At 44.5% G+C, this 18,104-nt stretch overlaps 1 protein-coding gene across 9 annotated transcripts in view; it reads left to right on the forward strand.

Moving 5' to 3' along the window:
• The window catches only part of pknox2 (pbx/knotted 1 homeobox 2), a 439,080-nt gene that overhangs the window by 381,077 nt on the left and 39,899 nt on the right, over positions 1-18,104 (forward strand). For all 9 annotated transcript variants that reach the window (XM_060847102.1, XM_060847099.1, XM_060847107.1 and 6 more), the window contains one exon: positions 4,031-4,128. In XM_060847102.1, coding sequence (XP_060703085.1) covers positions 4,031-4,128 — 98 coding nt within the window. The remainder of the gene's footprint in view (positions 1-4,030; positions 4,129-18,104) is intronic.

Raw genomic sequence — 18,104 nt, forward strand, 5'->3', positions numbered from 1 at the left:
CAAGGTGGAAGATGAGACATTATTTTACTGACAAATATTTTGACATTTTTTTGCTTGGAAGTTAATCCAAGAGTCATGCAAAGGTAGGAAACACCACTGTTATTTGAAGATACTCTACTTTGCACACAATTACTATTTTCAGTGTTTTTGTGGAGAATCAAGTCTTTTGGAAGTGTTGTTGCTGTCCAGATATTGCATCGGGTCAAATTCAAAGAAGCAGTACTGGTTGCCTAAGATGAACGACCAAGATATGTGTAATTGTCTAATAAAGTAGTAATAGGTATTGTAGAGCAACCTGAGTTTTTGATTGGCTTTATAATTAGCGGCATAGAATAAATAAGCCAAGCAGTTTTGGCAAACCTATATAAAATACCCAGTATGCATTCTGGGCACTCAAAGGATGTGTTGGGAAGGTTTGTGGTGGGGAATGGAGCCATAATGAGCCTAGAAACAGAAGAAATGCCAAGCCCCATGGTTGATCTCTCTGGCTCTAATGAGATGACCATGGTGTAGTTAAAGTCACCATAGTCCTACTGTACAATAGGGCTGCTGTCTCATTAGAGAGAGAGAGAGAGAGAGACAAATGACGATAGTTTAGCCTGAGGGTCACCATGCCTCAGATGAGAGAGGGGCTTGATAAGGTGAGTCCTTCATGGTGACCTCCGCTGGTGTGGGACTGCACTGCAAATTAGCCATCCAACCAACTGAGCTAGCCAATCCCTCACTGGGTATAGCTTTATGGTTGGCCTTGGCATCATCAGTTATCTTGCTGGCAGAAGCATTAACTTCTCAGGTTGCACGTCCTGAAGGAAAAGAAGAAACTAGACACGATTTTGAAGAAGACATCGAAGTCAAAGAACAAGAAGAGAAACATACGTCAGATTGTTGAAACAAAATTTCAGTCTCTGAAAAAACACCTGCGGAAGTGATTGTCAGTGAGCTATCTTTTACGTATAATCTTTAATCTTTCACATGGTAAAGACAACCTGTGTGGCAACTTGAACTACGATGAGCTTGACTGCTAAATTGTTTAAAATTTAGAATATCGATTGTTATTTTTACATTAGTGTGTAATCATGCTAATGCATAATACAGACTTACAAGTCATTTGCACAAATTACGTGAACAATTTGAAGTTTTAAACAGGAATAAAAGATGTAGTAACATGTAATCCTTTTGTTTGGCCTTTATGCTGTTCCAAATCCATGCTAGACATGTACTCAGAGTGATTCTTGGTGTAAAGATTTGTGCAAGCTTATGTGCAGCCCTCTTTTAATTATCGAGTGTTTCAGTTTAAAAGTAAATCAGCAGCATAACTTTATTTTTAAACGAGGTAAAATGTTAATTTATTATGTAAATTGATGAAGGTTATGCACATTAAGGTTAGTTATTGCTAAAATGCAAATGCAAATATTTGAAGCTAATAAGGAGAAAAGATATGTGTAAAAATTAAAATCTGATCAGTCCCCAATATTGTTACAGATGTGGCTTGCTTGGTCATTTCATTTTTGAATTGAAGGATTGAAATTGAGGTCAGATCCAGCATGTACAACAGCCTTTGCAGAAGAATGGCTGGAGGATGCTGCCATGGTGAACGATGCAGAACAGGTCCTGGGACAAGCACTGCAGGCTGTGGCCTTTGATATTCCGATTCCTTAGAAGTGCTTGAGTTTGGTCCCAGAAGCTTCCTCTGTTTCTCTGTGGAGAAGCAGTTGCTGCTTCGTAATGTTATCTTCATGGTATTCAGATTGCTCTCCTCAAAAATGCCTGGCCTCAATCAAATAAAGTCGGAGCAAATTTTAACATTGAATCAGTGCTCCACAAAACAAAGACAGGTTTATTCTCTCCTGGGAGGGTTGAGGTGGTGGAAAAGAATGAAATTATTTTGCAGCATGGCTGTGGAGTCACATTCAGGATAGATTATGTTGGAGTAACATTACATGGAGGCCATTAGAGAATCAGTTGGAGTTACATTATAAACGTTAGCTTTCTGGTGACAACCCAAATATTATCTAGATCCATTGAATTTGCTTTCACTTGCCATGATGTAATTTGTACATACAGACTCACAGTTGTTTCAAATCTGTAAGATAACTTTTTAGTTATAATGCCCATTTCTGATGCAAATGTTTAATCATCACTGACGATCTTTGTTGCCCCTGGCTTGTTGTATGCTTCCCATTCACAGAATTTTGAAATAGCATGGGACAGTGAGAGCAAGCATTTTGGCACCATATTAAAGGAGTGTATTAAGCTCTTTCACATATAACTTATGGTTATAAAAGTATTGGACAAACTTTGCAGCAACTATGTTCTAATTTATTGATTTTATAGGGTTCCTTTTAGATTAATTTTATTTTTATTTTCATATTGGATTTAAGGGAAAATCAAGTAAAGATTTTGCTTCCTTCATTTGTTGTCAGTTGTTTGATTTGAGTAGTTTGTAAACATACTTAAATTGGTGACTAGAAGTTTAAAATCATTTAGGCAAAGTTCAGGCATCCACTTTCCGGTGAGTTTTGTTTCAACTAATGGCACACCATTAATCTCAGCCACCTCCTGGCTGGCTCCTTATATCCATTTTATTAATTGTTTTTAATTAAACTGGTTGGAAATGTTATGTCATATTCTGGGGTAGGTGAATCATAATCCTGAACTTTCTGATCCAGAGGTAGACCTTTTACATATTTAAACAGAATTAACCAATTAGTTCACACATGTCGTCTTAAAAACTGAAATTGCTGCAGAAGTTTGGCAATGTCTCTGGAAAGACAAATGGAATTACCATTTCAAACCCAGTATGTAGCACGGTGGTCCAGTGATTGGCAGTGCTGCCTCACAGCACAAGGGACCTGGGTTCGACTCCAGCCTCGGGCGACTGTCTGTGTGGAGTTTGCCCATTCTCCCCATGTCTGCATGGGTTTCCTTTGGGTGCTCCAGTTTCCTCCCACAGTCCAAACATGTGCAGGTTAGGTGAGTTGGCCATGTTAAATTGCCCATAGTGTTCAGGAATGTGTAGGTTAAATGCATTAGTTAGGGTAAATGTAGATTAACAGGTGTAGAGGAATGGGTCTGGGTGGGATATCCTTTGGAGGGTTTGTATGGGTTGGACCAAATAGTCTGTTTCCACACTGTAGGGATTCTAATTCTATGACTCATCTCCAGAAGTCTGAAGTTCTGAAAAAGAGTTGTACCAATCTCGAAATGTTAACTCTGTTTCTCTCTGTTGCCAGACCTGCTGAGTTTCTCCAGTTCCTTCTGTTTTTACAGCATCTGCAGCATTTTGCTTCTTAGCTGTTTTACATGTCCCCTTTCACTGCTGGGTATTCAGCATCTTATTAGCAAAATTAGAAGCAAACAACTTATGTATGCAAGGTGCCCATACACCATGAGGCAGTTTCTTTACCTTTTGAAATTAGTTTGTGTCAAGTTTCAACTCAGTTACATCAAAATTGGCCTAACCGTTAGATTCTCAAGCATACTGATGAACCTGTGACATGGAGTGATGAGGAACAAGCTCATAATAATAATGTTTGGAACCTGATCTCAGATAACAAGAGGAAGGAAGTTAGTTTTGAAGGGGATGGGTCGTTCATGCCAGTCCCATGCTTCCAACTCGAAAGCAACATTGTCAAGGTAGTCTGATTGGTTAGTGTCCCAAGTGATAGTTGATCTCTGGCAAGAGTTACTCATACTGCTGTTGGGATCACTGGTTGGCAGTTGCTAACTTCAAGAACAGATGAACTATCAAAACTTATTAACCCTTCTAATATTTTGACTGTTCTACTTGTTTTGTCGGCCTCACCCACATGATTTTGCTTAGGTTTCCTTTTTATTTTTACCCCTGTGTTTCCTGTTGTGTTTCTGTCAGACTTTCCTGTGTTATTTTTGTCTGACAGCACCCCCCAGGCTTTTTAGGATCAGTTGACAATGGAGTATGAAATCTGCACCATTTGGATATGGGTTTGTGTACATCAGAGCAAAGTGGAAAAAGTACTAACATTGTCTTTTGTACCATATTACTTCACAGGTGGAACAATTTACCAGCCGGTAACTATGGTAACCTCTCAGGGTCAAGTGGTGACCCAGGCCATTCCACAGGGTACAATACAAATCCAGAACACACAGGTGAGGGATGTGAACATCTTTTGTAGTTTTATGTTTTGGCCTTCGAGGCTGCTGAGTAGAGCATTTTTAACTAAGTTGGAATTCTGAATTTTCTGGACATTCAATTAGATTAACACCACAGATCAGAAAAGCACTTAAAGGGCGCCCAGTTGATCCTCCTCAAAGAGAACAATTTTCTTTTGCAAGAATATACTTTATTCATAAAATACCTACAAGTGCATTATGAAACATTTCAAATCATCAATTGCAGAAAATAATAATAAAATACGTCTTGCCTGAACTGAGTATGCTTTGCACACTCTGTGCCTCAATCCAATTGTACAGGTGTGACATTAAATAAATGTGACATTCACTATCTACATTCTGTTACAAGCATACCAAGGGGTTAAGTAGGTTACAAGCACCTTGCTACATTATTCAGAAAGGCCTTAGACAATGGCCTTTCCCCACTGTGCCTTTGTAGCAGCTGCCCCAAGTTTTAGAGTATCCCTCAGCACATTGTCACAGACTTTAGAATTTGTCAGTGTGCAACACTTGATCGAGGATTGCGTTTTACACTGGAAGACCAAAGAGCATTTTTCACCGCATTGAGAGTTCTCCAGGTGCAGTCAATGTTTTTCCGTGTGTGTGTGAGTATGTGTGTGTGTGGCTGGAAACATACCGTACAGCACAGAGTCCTGTATCATGGTGCTGCTCAGGATGAACCACAACACAAGCCGCTGCGTCTCTTCCTAGTTTTCTTTGCAAACATCCATTCACGAGATGTGCAATGGTCTTGTCACCATTTCAGGCATCTTGAAAACAGCATATGGTGGCACAGAGAGTCTGGACATGAATGAGCAATTTGACAGGAAGTGCCCCTCTCACCACTGGCCAATCTATATCTTGATCCTTGTTTGAAATTTTTGGTTGTGAGGCATTGTGCAAATGACAGTCTGCTCAGTGAACCATCCAGCAGGCCCGACTGTCACCTTTCCCTACAGGGTCTTGAGGATATCATATGCTAACTACTGCCTGATGGACTTGTGTCTAGATTAGAGTGGTGTTGGAAAAGCACAGCTGGTTAGGGAGCATCTGAGGAGCAGGATAATTGATGTTCCAGGTAAAAGCCCAGCTTTTGCCCGAAACATCGATTTTTCTGCTCCTCGGATGCTTCCTGACCGACTGTGCTTTTCCAGCACCACTCTAATCTAGACTCTGACTTCCAGCATCTGCAGTCCTCACATATGCCCTGATGGACTTGTGGTCAAAGGGACTTTTTCTGAACAGACATTTCTCCAAAGGACAGGTAATCTGGAATGCTCAGCTATTTGGAGCATTCTACACTAATGTGGCCGCACCTATCCTTCACAACACCAGGCACCAGGGAGAAATAGAACCTCAGCACATAGTGACACTCTGGGCTAATCTGGACACATACCTTAACAATGATTGTCAAGGGTGCTGACTGTACTCCTGTGAGATAATCATTAAGACAAGGCACGGTATCTATCTCAGTGGGAAAATAATGAACGGGATATTATCTGTACGTCTGTGAGTCAATTATTAGTACAGGGTACTTTCTGTACCACAGCAGGTTGTCTGCACCTGAAGGAGACCAAGTGCAAATGTGAAATTAACATCAAACATCAACGGTAACAGCGATTGGCAAGTAAAATTGTTACTAAGCCGTACAGTACATATGGATTGATTACCCCATGTCGCTATTTGTGAGGCTTTACAGCATGCATAATGACTGCTGTGTTTACCCACATGATAACACCACACCTAAAAAGCAACTTGTCACTTGTGACTTGCTGGTTCTGAAATGTTCAGAGCATCTTGGGGATCTGCATGTCCCTAAGTACCTGCAGATGACGTGTATTCATCAGCACCTGGGGACTGGGTGATGGAATGGGTTAAGAGTTGGCCTTTTACTTGCAATTTGATTGAAATTCAATTGAAACGGGTGGGATAGCATGCCGCTATGTTTGTTGGCCTTATTCTTTCTGATTAAATGAAGTCATACAACCTTGAATTCAGTTCCTACTGAGATTGAACTCACAGTAAACATTTATAATTGATGCTAAATTGGCAAACTGGCTTGGGATTGCCAAAGTTGCATTACTCTTACTGTAACCTCTTACAATTTGTACAGTTGAGTTACTCTTATGCTGAGCACTGCAGGCTTGTGGGGGTCAGATGCAAGACATTTTACAATCTAGATCAGTAAATGTTTAATGTTTATGGCAGCTGCCTCATCAACCCCTACCTCAAGCAAAAATTCTACATGAAATGTAGAATTCAATAGAGTGGTACAGAAAAGGCATAGCAAAGGCAAAGGCTTGCATTCAATCAAACAGATTCTGTGCAGTCAAATACTTCATGATATACTAACTGTGGATGGGGTTGGTGGCAGCTCTTTGACACGAGCTGTAAATGCTTCAGAGTACCATCCTAGACCACAGTAACCACAGTCGGGCTTGATCTCACTAATTAAAATCATTGTAATCAGACCAACATTCTCCTTGCATGTTTTTATGATGGGGAGAGGTGGCAGTGTGTGTGGGGGTGGGTGGTTTGCTAGGTTGAGGGAACATGCTAGCTCAGAAATCATGTGGAAGGTGACTGTTTCTGAGTGACTTTCACCTGATGCTCCTACACTGACGCCTCATTAATTCTTTTTTGCATAAATAGAATTCTGCTGTGTGTTTTTACAAGTGCAGTGATTCATTAGCACTTGCTGAGGCAATCATTGAAGGTTTTTAGGTCTGTGAAGAAATATAATGTTTTTTTTTAAAAATACCTCTAAATATTCAAATGTAGTGCACAGCCTTAAAGGGCCCTTATCGAAATTGCCTTCTGAACAAACTTTTCTATATGAGAAAGGAGGATGTGAGTCCAAGGTGGTGAAAATGTCCTGAATCACCATTCAAAAGGAGATGATTAGGTGTAAGTTGTCCTCACCATTGGATATATTTTACTCTGAATATTGCACAGGAACAAGAGGAGCCATTTAATAGTATTGACTTCTACCTATTTGATACTTTTCATAGAATCCTAATATCTTTACACTGTAGAAGTAGGCCATTCAACCTATTGAGTCCCTACCAACCCTCTGAAGAGCATCCTGCCCAGATCCACCCTTTCCCATGGATTATCCACACATCCCTGGACACTATAGGCAGTTTATTATGGCCAATCCACCTGACGTGCACGTCTTTGGACTGTGGGAGAAAACCAGAGCACCCAGAAGAAACCCACACGGACACAGAGAATGTGCAAACTACACACAGTCACCCAAAGCTGGAATCAAACTCAGGTCCCTGGAGCTGCAAGGTAGCAGTGCTAACCATGCCACACCAATACAATAGAACAGCTCAAGATGGTTCACAGAAGTGCTTCCAAACAAAACTTGACACCAAGTCACATAAATCAGTACTTGACTGATGATGAAAAGCTTTGTCAAAGAGATGGATTTAGAGAGTATTCTAAAAGAGGAAGGAGAGGCAGAGGTGTTCAGGGGGCAAGTTCCAGAGCTTTAGGGTCTTGATGACGGCAGACAGGACTGTCAGTGATGAGGTGACTCACTGCTCAGGAGGCTGGAATTGGAGGACCATGAGGTATTTCTGACACTTATATAGAGACATAGAGATGTACAGCATGGAAACAGACCCTTCGGTCCAACCCGTCCATGCTGACAAGGTTGCAGAGATACAATGGGGCCACAATATAAGTGATTTGAAAACAGGAGTAAAACAAAGAATTGCAAACGTTGGAGATTTGAAGCGCATATAAACAGAAATTATTGGAGAAACTCAGCAGGTCTGGCAGTATCTGTGGAGGGAAGAAAGCAGCAGAGCTTTGGGTGACTGTAATCTGAAGCTAGAGGAATGGAGTCCTGCGACCCTTCTTCAGTATATTTCTTTCAGAACGGCTGAAAATAAAGTTACTTTTAAACTCTTAGCACTGTGTAACTGGGTACCAATGTAGGCCAATGAGTACAGGATAAAATGTGAACAGATCTCTATGAATTAACCAACACAGAATGCTGGACAAACTCAGCAGGTCTGACAATATCAATTTATGAGTTCTGAAGAAGAGTTATACCAGACTCAAAACATTAACTCTGTTTTCTCTTCACAGATGCTGCCTGACCTGGTGAGTTTCTCCAGCATTGTCTATGTTTGTTTTAAGTTTCCAGTATCTTGCTTTTATTGGTATGAGCTAATCTATGGACAGCAGAGCTTTGGATGACTGTGGAAGATGAAGGTAGATTAGATTAGACTTACAGTGTGGAAACAGGCCCTTCGGCCCAACAAGTCCACACCGACCCGCCGAAGCGAAACCCACCCATACCCCTTATACATTACCCCTTACCTAACACTACGGGCAATTTAGCATGGCCAATTCACCTGACCCGCACATCTTTGGACTGTGGGAGGAAACCGGAGCACCCGGAGGAAACCCACGCAGACACGGGGAGAACGTGCAAACTCCACACAGTCAGTCGCCTGAGTCGGGAATTGAACCCGGGTCTTCAGGCGCTGTGAGGCAGCAGTGCTAACCACTGTGCCACCGTGCCGCCCCCAGGTAGAACAAGGAAAACCTGTCAGTTGTGCAATAGGATAGTTAAGTCCAGAGAAGGTATAAGCATAAATATAGGTTTCACCTGCAAATGAACTGAAGCATGAGTCAAGTAGGGCAGTACTACATAAGTGGAAAGAGGGTGCCTTGGTCTTGGCTCGTGTTTGTGACTAGTAACTCATCTTAAGATCAAATATCTTCTTTTATTGTCCTATACCTCAGGATGAATGATTTAATGCTGCAAACCATTCAATTGGCAAGACCATTTGGTCTGGGATAATATGGCACAGATATCCTTGAAAAGGTTTCCTATATACTGCAGCCCATTGTCAGAAATGATTTCTTCAGATGCACCAAAAAGACTGAAAATAACACTCAATGTGTTTGCCATGGATATGCTTGAAACGCTCTTCACAGGTATGACAATTAGGAAATTTGAAATAATGAGTGCAAGATTAATTTGTTTGCCTTCACCAAGCACTTTCCAAATAGGTCATGAGTGAGTTTGGACCAAGGCACTGACAGAATCTCATGAGGTGCAGAGATTTTCGATGTTACTGGTGGTTCTGCAATGCTCTGACATCCTCAGTAAAGTTTCAGCATTGCTGTAAATCCTTGGACACACTAGCTATGAACAGCAGAAGGATGGAATCCAAGCCCACTCCTACAGCCATGTAATAATATTCTCGTCTAATATATTTAGTTGAAGATCTCTGGTAGATTTATTTACAGCTAAACGAATACATGACATATCCAGACACACAACCATATCCCCCACATACTGCAGCACAGAGCAGCTGTATGATATTTGCGTACCAGGCTTATTTGCATGTCGATCTCTTAAAGTGGCATTACTCCAAAGCTGATAATACAGTACCATTTAGGGGTCGGGGGAGGGTAGTGTGATGACAACAGGTTTGAATAAAAGGTGAGTTGTGCCTGACAATCAAATAAAGTTAACAATATTAATTAATATGAGAACCAGACAGGGAGGTAAGGTGCCCAGCAGTTTAATGGAAATAGGCTAAAGGCAGTAGGAGGTGGACCTTGTGAATAAGGTGAGCTCAAATCATGGAGAGGACTCTAAAGTCACAACTTGACAAAGCTGTGACTTTAGAGCTTGAAAGAGGAGAATGTTCGAGGATTTTGGTTCAGTGAGATTTGGCAGAAAAGGAAGGTTGCACCAGAGGAAGATGATGGGCTGCAGTGTTGACACAGTGGCTGCCAACTTCTCCTGTTGACCCAGTCCTGTAATTCCATGAATACTGACCATTCTCTGCCAGACATCAGTTATCATATAATCCTTGTTTTAACAGATTATTTAACTGTAGCAAGCCTTTCCCTAATCCTGTGACAGCTTCATCTGTATTTCACACAGTCATTCCACCAAGCTGAAACTGGTTCATTTTCCCTCTCTCCCTCAGTCCAAAGACTGACGTCCTTTACAACAGCCAAGCTGTTTCCTTCCCTCCTAATCTCTTCTAGTTCATCACACTGAATGAAAATGTGACCTTTTTGGGCTATTAGATCAGTGGATTTACTAATCTAAGCTATTCCATTTGCAGTGATGACACCATCTCTGAAAATCCCAAACCCTGCATCTTTTTAGTCAGTCTAAACCACTTCTACATTGTAGGTGAGGCTGGAATGATCTGCTGAGTTACATGCAGTTGTCATTAGATGTATTCTTTAGTAGCTGGCTCACTGGAGTCTCCAGAGAGAAGCTGAACAAAGGTTTCAATCTGATTGGTCACTTTGGATTGTTGTGATTGGCATGTTTCTTTTCAGTCCATGGGAGTATCATTCCTTCTGTTAAGGCAAAGACACATCTGCCTCAAGGAACTGCAATGGTTCATGGAGCTGATTTGAAGAAGAAAAGGGGAGATTTTCCAATGTTCTGGTCAATATTTGACTCTTGGCCAATCTTTAAAACAAGATAGACTATCCAGCTCTTTATTTAATTGCTGTTTATGGAGCCATTCTATCTGCAGATGGTCCACTGCATTTCTTACGACTGTATCTACTCTAATTTCAGTAGCTGTAAGGGGTCTTGGGACCTTCTGAAGTGACTGCATTCCTGGCTTTTCATTGCTGTCATACTGCTGGTATTTACTGAACAACCCCCTCGCTCCTGTGGCCTGTGCAGAGCAGCTTGAAGCTTGTCATTACCAATTCGGGGCTTCAAACATTCCCACTCCTAGAACATGTGACCCAAAACATTCTCATCATCCAACTGACTTTAATTACCAAGTAGTCCGCTCAGTCGTTCCCTCTTGGACTGAACTCTGCAGGTTTAATATGCTTGAACTGCTAGAGTATTGTTCATTTCCCAGGAGAGTATTTAAAATTTTTTTAAATTCCCAAAGAACACACTGTGTTGAAAGGCATATCACCATCTTGTCCAAAACACTTTTTTTTTAAATCTCTGAGCAGTTGCACATTCCACTTTTTCTTTAGTCTGTTCACATTGCCTGATCTTGTGAGTTGTGATAACAAAGCACCAATTAACAGAAAGGTAGACTGGCTTTTGGATCCATGTGTTTCTGGAGACTAAAACCATCAGGGATTTCAAACCCTGATCAAGCCCTGAACAAAGTTCCTTTAATACGATATTCCTGTACTACTCTGGTAACAATGTCTTGGAGCTGACGATGCAGTGGAGCTGAATTCTAGTGTGATACAAATTGTTTTGCTGATTATTTATCATAAAAGCCAATAAATATGATTGTATAACTCCTGTAACATGTAATTCCTCAGTCTGGACAGCTCTGAAAAGAAAGCTAATGTCTGACTGCATCTTAGCCTGCTGGACACACTTTCCTCATTCCTGATGAAGGGCTTGTGCCCGAAACGTCGAATTTCCTGTTCCTTGGATGCTGCCTGACCTGCTGTGCTTTAACCAGCAACACATTTTCAGCTCTGATCTCCAGCATCTGCAGACCTCACTTTTTACTCGAAGATTTTAACCTACTGCGAATCCTCTTGCAAGGATGCCTTCCTTGAAGAAGCTCTCTTCCTCCCTCTACAAGGATTTCAGTGAGTCCCTCTCTCACTGCACTCCCCAGGTCATCTCCTCTGCACAGAAGCTCTACAGCCACGTTCTCAAACAGACTCGTTACCACAGCCACATCTCCTTCTTCAGCATCTGCCTACGGAACCGACTGATCCCGCACGGACTCCGGACTACATTCCAACCAACAAAATTTGGACCCAACCAGGACAACCTGTACCTACAACAAATCTGAAGCCTCCAGCAACAGACCTCCCTCCGGATCTTCCGCTCCACCCTTGCAGCCATGCGTCGCTACCTACATTCCCTGCAATCAGCCCTACCCCAGCTCAGGACAACACTCTCACAAACTTGCAAAGGACCTCTACTGTTCTTCATCTACAGAAGAATCTATACACTAAACAAACAGTTCTTCCTTGCCATATCAGAAATTAAAGACAGTAAGTACCAAAAGCTTTCATGTACTTACCCCCACACTCATGGTTCCTCAACTGTTCCAGAATCTTCCATCGGCCTCTGCAATCTGTCGGACGCCATTACACACGCGGCCGCTACAGCGCCCGCGGCACCAACGGCCGACGACGACCGTGACATCACTACCGCCCCCACCGACCTCGCAGCCTCCGCGATCGCCGCCCAGACAACCGCTTCCACGATCGCAAGGAAGATCGCCGACGGATTCGCGACCCCCGCGGCTATCGGGAATGACAACGGTTCTTTCGTCGACACAGCCATTTCCGCCCCTTCGGTTGCCGTCGCTGCAGCCACTTCCGCCCCCAGTGACATCACTAACCTGCACAACCACAACGCCTCAGGTGTCTCCGCCCCCACGCTGCCTTTCGTCACCACGCGTAACCCCGCCCCCACGCCGACTTCTGTCACCACGCGTAACCCCGCCCCCACGCCGACTTCCATCACCACACGTAACCCCGCCCCCACGCCGACTTCCGTCACCACGCGTGACCCCGTCCCCACGCTTAACCCCGCCCCCACACCAAGCTTCATCACCACGTCTAACCCCGCCCCTACGTCGATCTCCGTCCCCGCCCCTGCCACTAACCCCACCCCCACTCCCAGCTCCAGTCCCACACCAGGTCCTAGCTCCCAGCCTTGCCGGGTCTTCACCATCCCTCCAGACCTCCCCCTCACCTTCATTCCCCTACGCCCTCGGAATAATGAGTACAACACGTGGCGAGATATTGAACAAATCTTCCGCCGCCTTCGCCTCCGTGCCTACATTTACAACCAAGACTCCCGCCCACCCTCTGACGACCCCTTCTCCCGCCTCCAACACACCCCATCCACCTGGACACCCCGTGCTGGCCTCTTACCTGCCCTCGATCTATTTATAGCCAACTGCCGCCGCAACATTAACCGACTCAATCTGTCCACCTCTCTTACCCACTCCAACCTCTCACCCTCTGAATGTGCAGCCCTCCACTCCCTCTGCTCCAACCCCAACCTCATCATCAAACCGGCAGACAAGGGAGGCACGGTAGTAGTTTGGCGCACCGACTTTTATACCACTGAGGCCAAACGCCAGCTCGCGGATGCCTCCTCCTATTGCCCCCTTGACCATGACCCCACGTCCCACCACCAAACCATCATCTCCCAGACCATCCATAACCTCATTACCTCAGGGGATCTCCCATCTACTGCCTCCAACCTCATAGTCCCACAACCCCGCACCGCCCGTTTCTACCTCCTGCCCAAAATCCACAAAACTGAATGCCCCAGCCGACCCATTGTCTCAGCCTGCTCCTGCCCCACCGAACTCATCTCTGCGTACCTCGACACGGTTCTGTCCCCCTTAGTCCAAGAACTCCCCACCTACGTTCAGGACACCACCCACGCCCTCCACCTCCTCCATGATTTTTGCTTCCCTGGTCCCCAACGCCTTATCTTCAGGATGGACATCCAGCCCCTGTACACCTCCATCCCCCATCACGAAGGACTCAAAGCATTTCGCTTCTTCCTTTCCCGCTGCACCAACCAGTACCCTTCCACTGACACCCTCCTTCGACTGACTGAACTGGTCCTCACCCTGAACAACTTCCCTTTCCAATCCTCCCACTTCCTCCAAACTAAAGGAGTTGCCATGGGCACCCGCATGGGCCCCAGCTATGCCTGTCTCTTCGTAGGATATGTGGAACAGTCCATCTTCCGCAACTACACTGGCACCACCCCCCACCTTTTCCTCCGCTACATCGATGACTGTATCGGCGCTGCCTCGTGCTCCCACGAGGAGGTTGAACAGTTCATCCACTTTACCAACACCTTCCATCCCGACCTCAAATTCACCTGGACTGTCTCAGACTCCTCCCTCCCCTTCCTAGACCTTTCCATTTCTATCTCGGGCGACCGAATCAACACAGACATCTACTATAAACCGACTGACTCCCACAGCTAACTGGACTACACCCTCTCCCACCCTGCCCCCTGTAAAAATGCCATCCCATATCCCCAATTCCTTCGTCTCCGCCGCATCTGCTCCCAGGAGGACCAGTTCCAATACCGTACAGCCCAGATGGCCTCCTTCTTCAAAGACCGCAGATTCCCCCCCAGACGTGATCGACGATGCCCTCCACCGCATCTCCCCCACTTCCCGCTCCTCGGCCCTTGAGCCCCACCCCTCCAACCACCACCAGGACAGAACCCCACTGATTCTCACCTACCACCCCACCAACCTCCGTATACAGCGTATCATCCGCCGTCATTTCCGCCAACAGACCCCACCACCAGGGATATATTTTCCTCCCCTCCCCTATCAGCGTTCCGCAAAGACCACTCCCTTCGGGACTCCCTCGTCAGGTCCACACCCCCCACCAACCCAACTTCCACTCCCGGCACCTTCCCCTGCAACCGCAGGAAATGCAAAGCTTGCGCCCACACCTCCTCCCTTACCTCTCTCCAAGGCCCCAAGGGATCCTTCCATATCCGCCACAAATTCACCTGCACCTCCACACACATCATCTATTGCATCCGCTGCACCCGATGTGGCCTCCTCTATATTGGGGAGACGGGCCGCCTACTTGCGGAACGCTTCAGGGAACACCTCTGGGACGCCCGGACCAACCAACCCAACCACCCTGTGGCTCGACACTTTAACTCTCCCTCCCACTCCACCAAGGACATGCAGGTCCTTGGACTCTTCCATCGCCAGAACATAACAACACGACGGTTGGAGGAAGAGCGCCTCATCTTCCGCCTGGGAACTCTCCAACCACAAGGGATGAACTCAGATTTCTCCAGTTTCCTCATTTCCCCTCCCCCCACCTTGTCTCAGTCAATTCCCTCGAACTCAGTACCGCCCTCCTAACCTGCAATTTTCTTCCTGACCTCTCCGCCCCCATCCCACTCCGGCCTATCACCCTCACCTTGACCTCCTTCTACCTATCACATCTCCATCGCCCCTCCCCCAAGTTCCTCCTCCCTACCTTTTATCTTAGCCTACTGGACACACTTTCCTCATTCCTGATGAAGGGCTGTGCCCGAAACGTTGAATTTCCTGTTCCTTGGATGCTGCCTGACCTGCTGTGCTTTAACCAGCAACACATTTTCAGTGCATGTTTAAACTGGTCATAAAATAGCCAGAGGTCCTATTCTGCTGTTATGGCAGGCTTTCTTTCATTCTCTTGACTAATACGAACAAAACTGAAAATGTGTTGCTGGAAAAGCGCAGCAGATCAGGCAGCATCCAAGGAACAGGAAATTCGACGTTTTGGGCATAAGCCCTTCATCAGGAAATCTTCTCCTCGAAGATTTTAACCTACTGCGGATTCCTGATGAAGGGCTTATGCCCGAAACGTCGAATTTCCTGTTCCTTGGATGCTGCCTGACCTGCTGCGCTTTTCCAGCAGCACATTTTCAGCTCTGATCTCCAGCATCTGCAGTCCTCACTTTCTCCCTTAATACGAACAAAATGTCATCTCTTTGGCTATTGATTGTGTGACCTTGCATGGAAGTTGTCTGCTGTGTTTGTTTTTAGAGTGACTTTATTGGCTTCTTGGAAGTTCCTGAAGATGTCATATAAACGTGACTTCGTCTTCAACTGGCTTCAAAGATTGTGCATGTCTGGAATAACACAGTAATGGAACTGCCAACAAGGCTGCATTACATGTCCCATGGTTTTGCCGCTTGTCATCAGCTTAAAGGGTGGCACGGTGGCTCAGTGGTTAGCACTGCTGCCTCACAGTGCCAGGGACCCAGGTATAATTCCAGCCTCAGATGACTGTCTGTGTGGAGTTTGCACATTCTCCCCGTATCTGTGTGGGTTTCCTCCGGGTGCTCCGGTTTCCTCCCACAATCCAAAGATGTGCAGGTCGGGTGAATTGGCCGTGCTAAATTGCCTGTAGTGTTCAGGGATGTGTAGATTAGTTGCATTAGTAATGAGTAAACGTAGGGGAATGGGTCTGGTTGGGTTACTCTTCGGAGGGTTGGTGTGGCCTTATTGGGTCAAATGGCCTGTTTCCACACTGTTAAAAATCACACAACACTAGGTTATAGTCCACCAGGTTTAATTGGAAGCACACTAGCTTTCGGAGTGACGCTCCTTCATCAGGTGATTGTGGAGGGCTCAATCCTAACACACAGAATTTATAGCAAAAATTTACAGTGTGATGTAACTGAAATTATACATTGAAAAATTGATTGTCTGTTAAGCCTTTCATCTGTTAGAATACAGTGATAGATTCACTTCTTTCATGTGTAAATCACAAAACCTTTCTTTTAAAAAGTTGCATTCTCAGGTTAGCTGTTAACAATGGTGATAAACAGACAATATGTTGAAGGTGTTGGCCCCCTGTGTTCTCTGTCTATGCCATGATGTTTGATTCTAATCTAAAAAGTGAGATAACGGAGTTTTACATAAATTCATGCAGTTTTTGAACTCAGAGTTCTACATGAATGTGTTCAGTTTTTGAGCAAAGTGCAATGTAACCCTACAAGAACAAATTCCCCCCCAAAAAATATATGTGTGCATGTGGGTCTTTGTCTGTGTGTGTGTGCATGTGGGTCTTTGTGTGTGTGTGTGTGTGTGTGTGTGTGTGTGTGTGTGTGTCTGTCTGTCTGGGTTGGGGATTGTGAGTGTGAGAAAGTGTATGAGTGTGTGTAATGAGTGCAGAGTGTCCTAAGTCTGTATCTTAAGAAAGAAGTGAAACTATCATGGTATTCTAACAGATGAAAGGCTTAACAGACAGTCAATTTTTCAATGTATAATTTCAGTTACATCACACTGTAAATTTTTGCTATAAATTCTCTGTGTTAGGATCGAGCCCTCCACTATCACCTGATGAAGGAGCGGCGCTCCGAAAGCTAGTGCTTCCAATTAAACCTGTTGGATTATAACCTGGTGTTGCGTGATTTTTAACTTTGTACGCCCCAGTCCAACACTGGCATCTCCGGACTCTAAATTCTAAATTTGTGTCAGCTGTGGTACATTTGGTAGTGCACTCATTTCTGAAACATAATGTTGTGCCTTCGAGTCTCAGTACACCCTAAAAAGAATCTGGCATGGAGTACAGTAATAATAGAGTGCTGTATAGTTTGAGGTGCTTTCTTTTGAGTGAGACATTAAACTGAGGCTACGCCTGCCTCCTCAAGTGAAATAAACTGTGGCACTATTTCAACAAAGAGTGGGGGAGTTATTCATGGTGTCTTGGCCAACAACTCAGCCTCAATCACAGATCATCTGATCATTATCACGTTGTTGCCTTTGGGATCTTGCAGTACACAAGTTGGCTGCTATGTTTGTTACATTCCCAACGGTGACTGCATTTCTAAAGGATTTCATTGGCTGGAAGGTATTTTGGGGTGTCCAATGGTCATGAAAAGTGTAACATAAATGCATTTGTTTTGTACTTCTGGGGAATTAGAACTGGTTGTTCTATTGAAATCCGTGTGAATTATGTAGACGTATTAATTTTTAAAAATTCTTCGCAAGTTGTTTTTGCAGTGCTTTAGATGTTGTATTTCGGACATTTGGTAACATGGATCTGATTTAACCTGAGCTCTGCTTGTTACACAATTTGAAAATACCAAGCCATTAACTTTATTTTTCCATGATTTTATTTTTTCTTGCACCTCCTCCACGTGTGATGATTGAGCTCATTAGCACCTTTTCTTCGTAAAATTGAAGCCCTGGGCTTGTTGCAGTTATTATGGAAATAAACTGAACTTGCACTTTGAAATTGAGCAGCTTTTGTGCCATTGCCTGCATTACCACTGAATCTTTGCATCTCAAATAATCCTTTACCCCGCTCTGTTTACTTCAACATTCTCGTCACTCGTTTATGCCTCTTCACCGTGTCCCCAACTTGCCTCTCCCATGACTCCCACTTTTCCTTCTCTTCATGCGTGCTTGCTGCCAAATGCTATGCCCTCCCTAACCCTCCCCCACACT

The sequence above is a fragment of the Hemiscyllium ocellatum genome, chromosome 29 (assembly GCF_020745735.1).
Source record: "Hemiscyllium ocellatum isolate sHemOce1 chromosome 29, sHemOce1.pat.X.cur, whole genome shotgun sequence".
NCBI classification, from domain to species: domain Eukaryota; kingdom Metazoa; phylum Chordata; class Chondrichthyes; order Orectolobiformes; family Hemiscylliidae; genus Hemiscyllium; species Hemiscyllium ocellatum.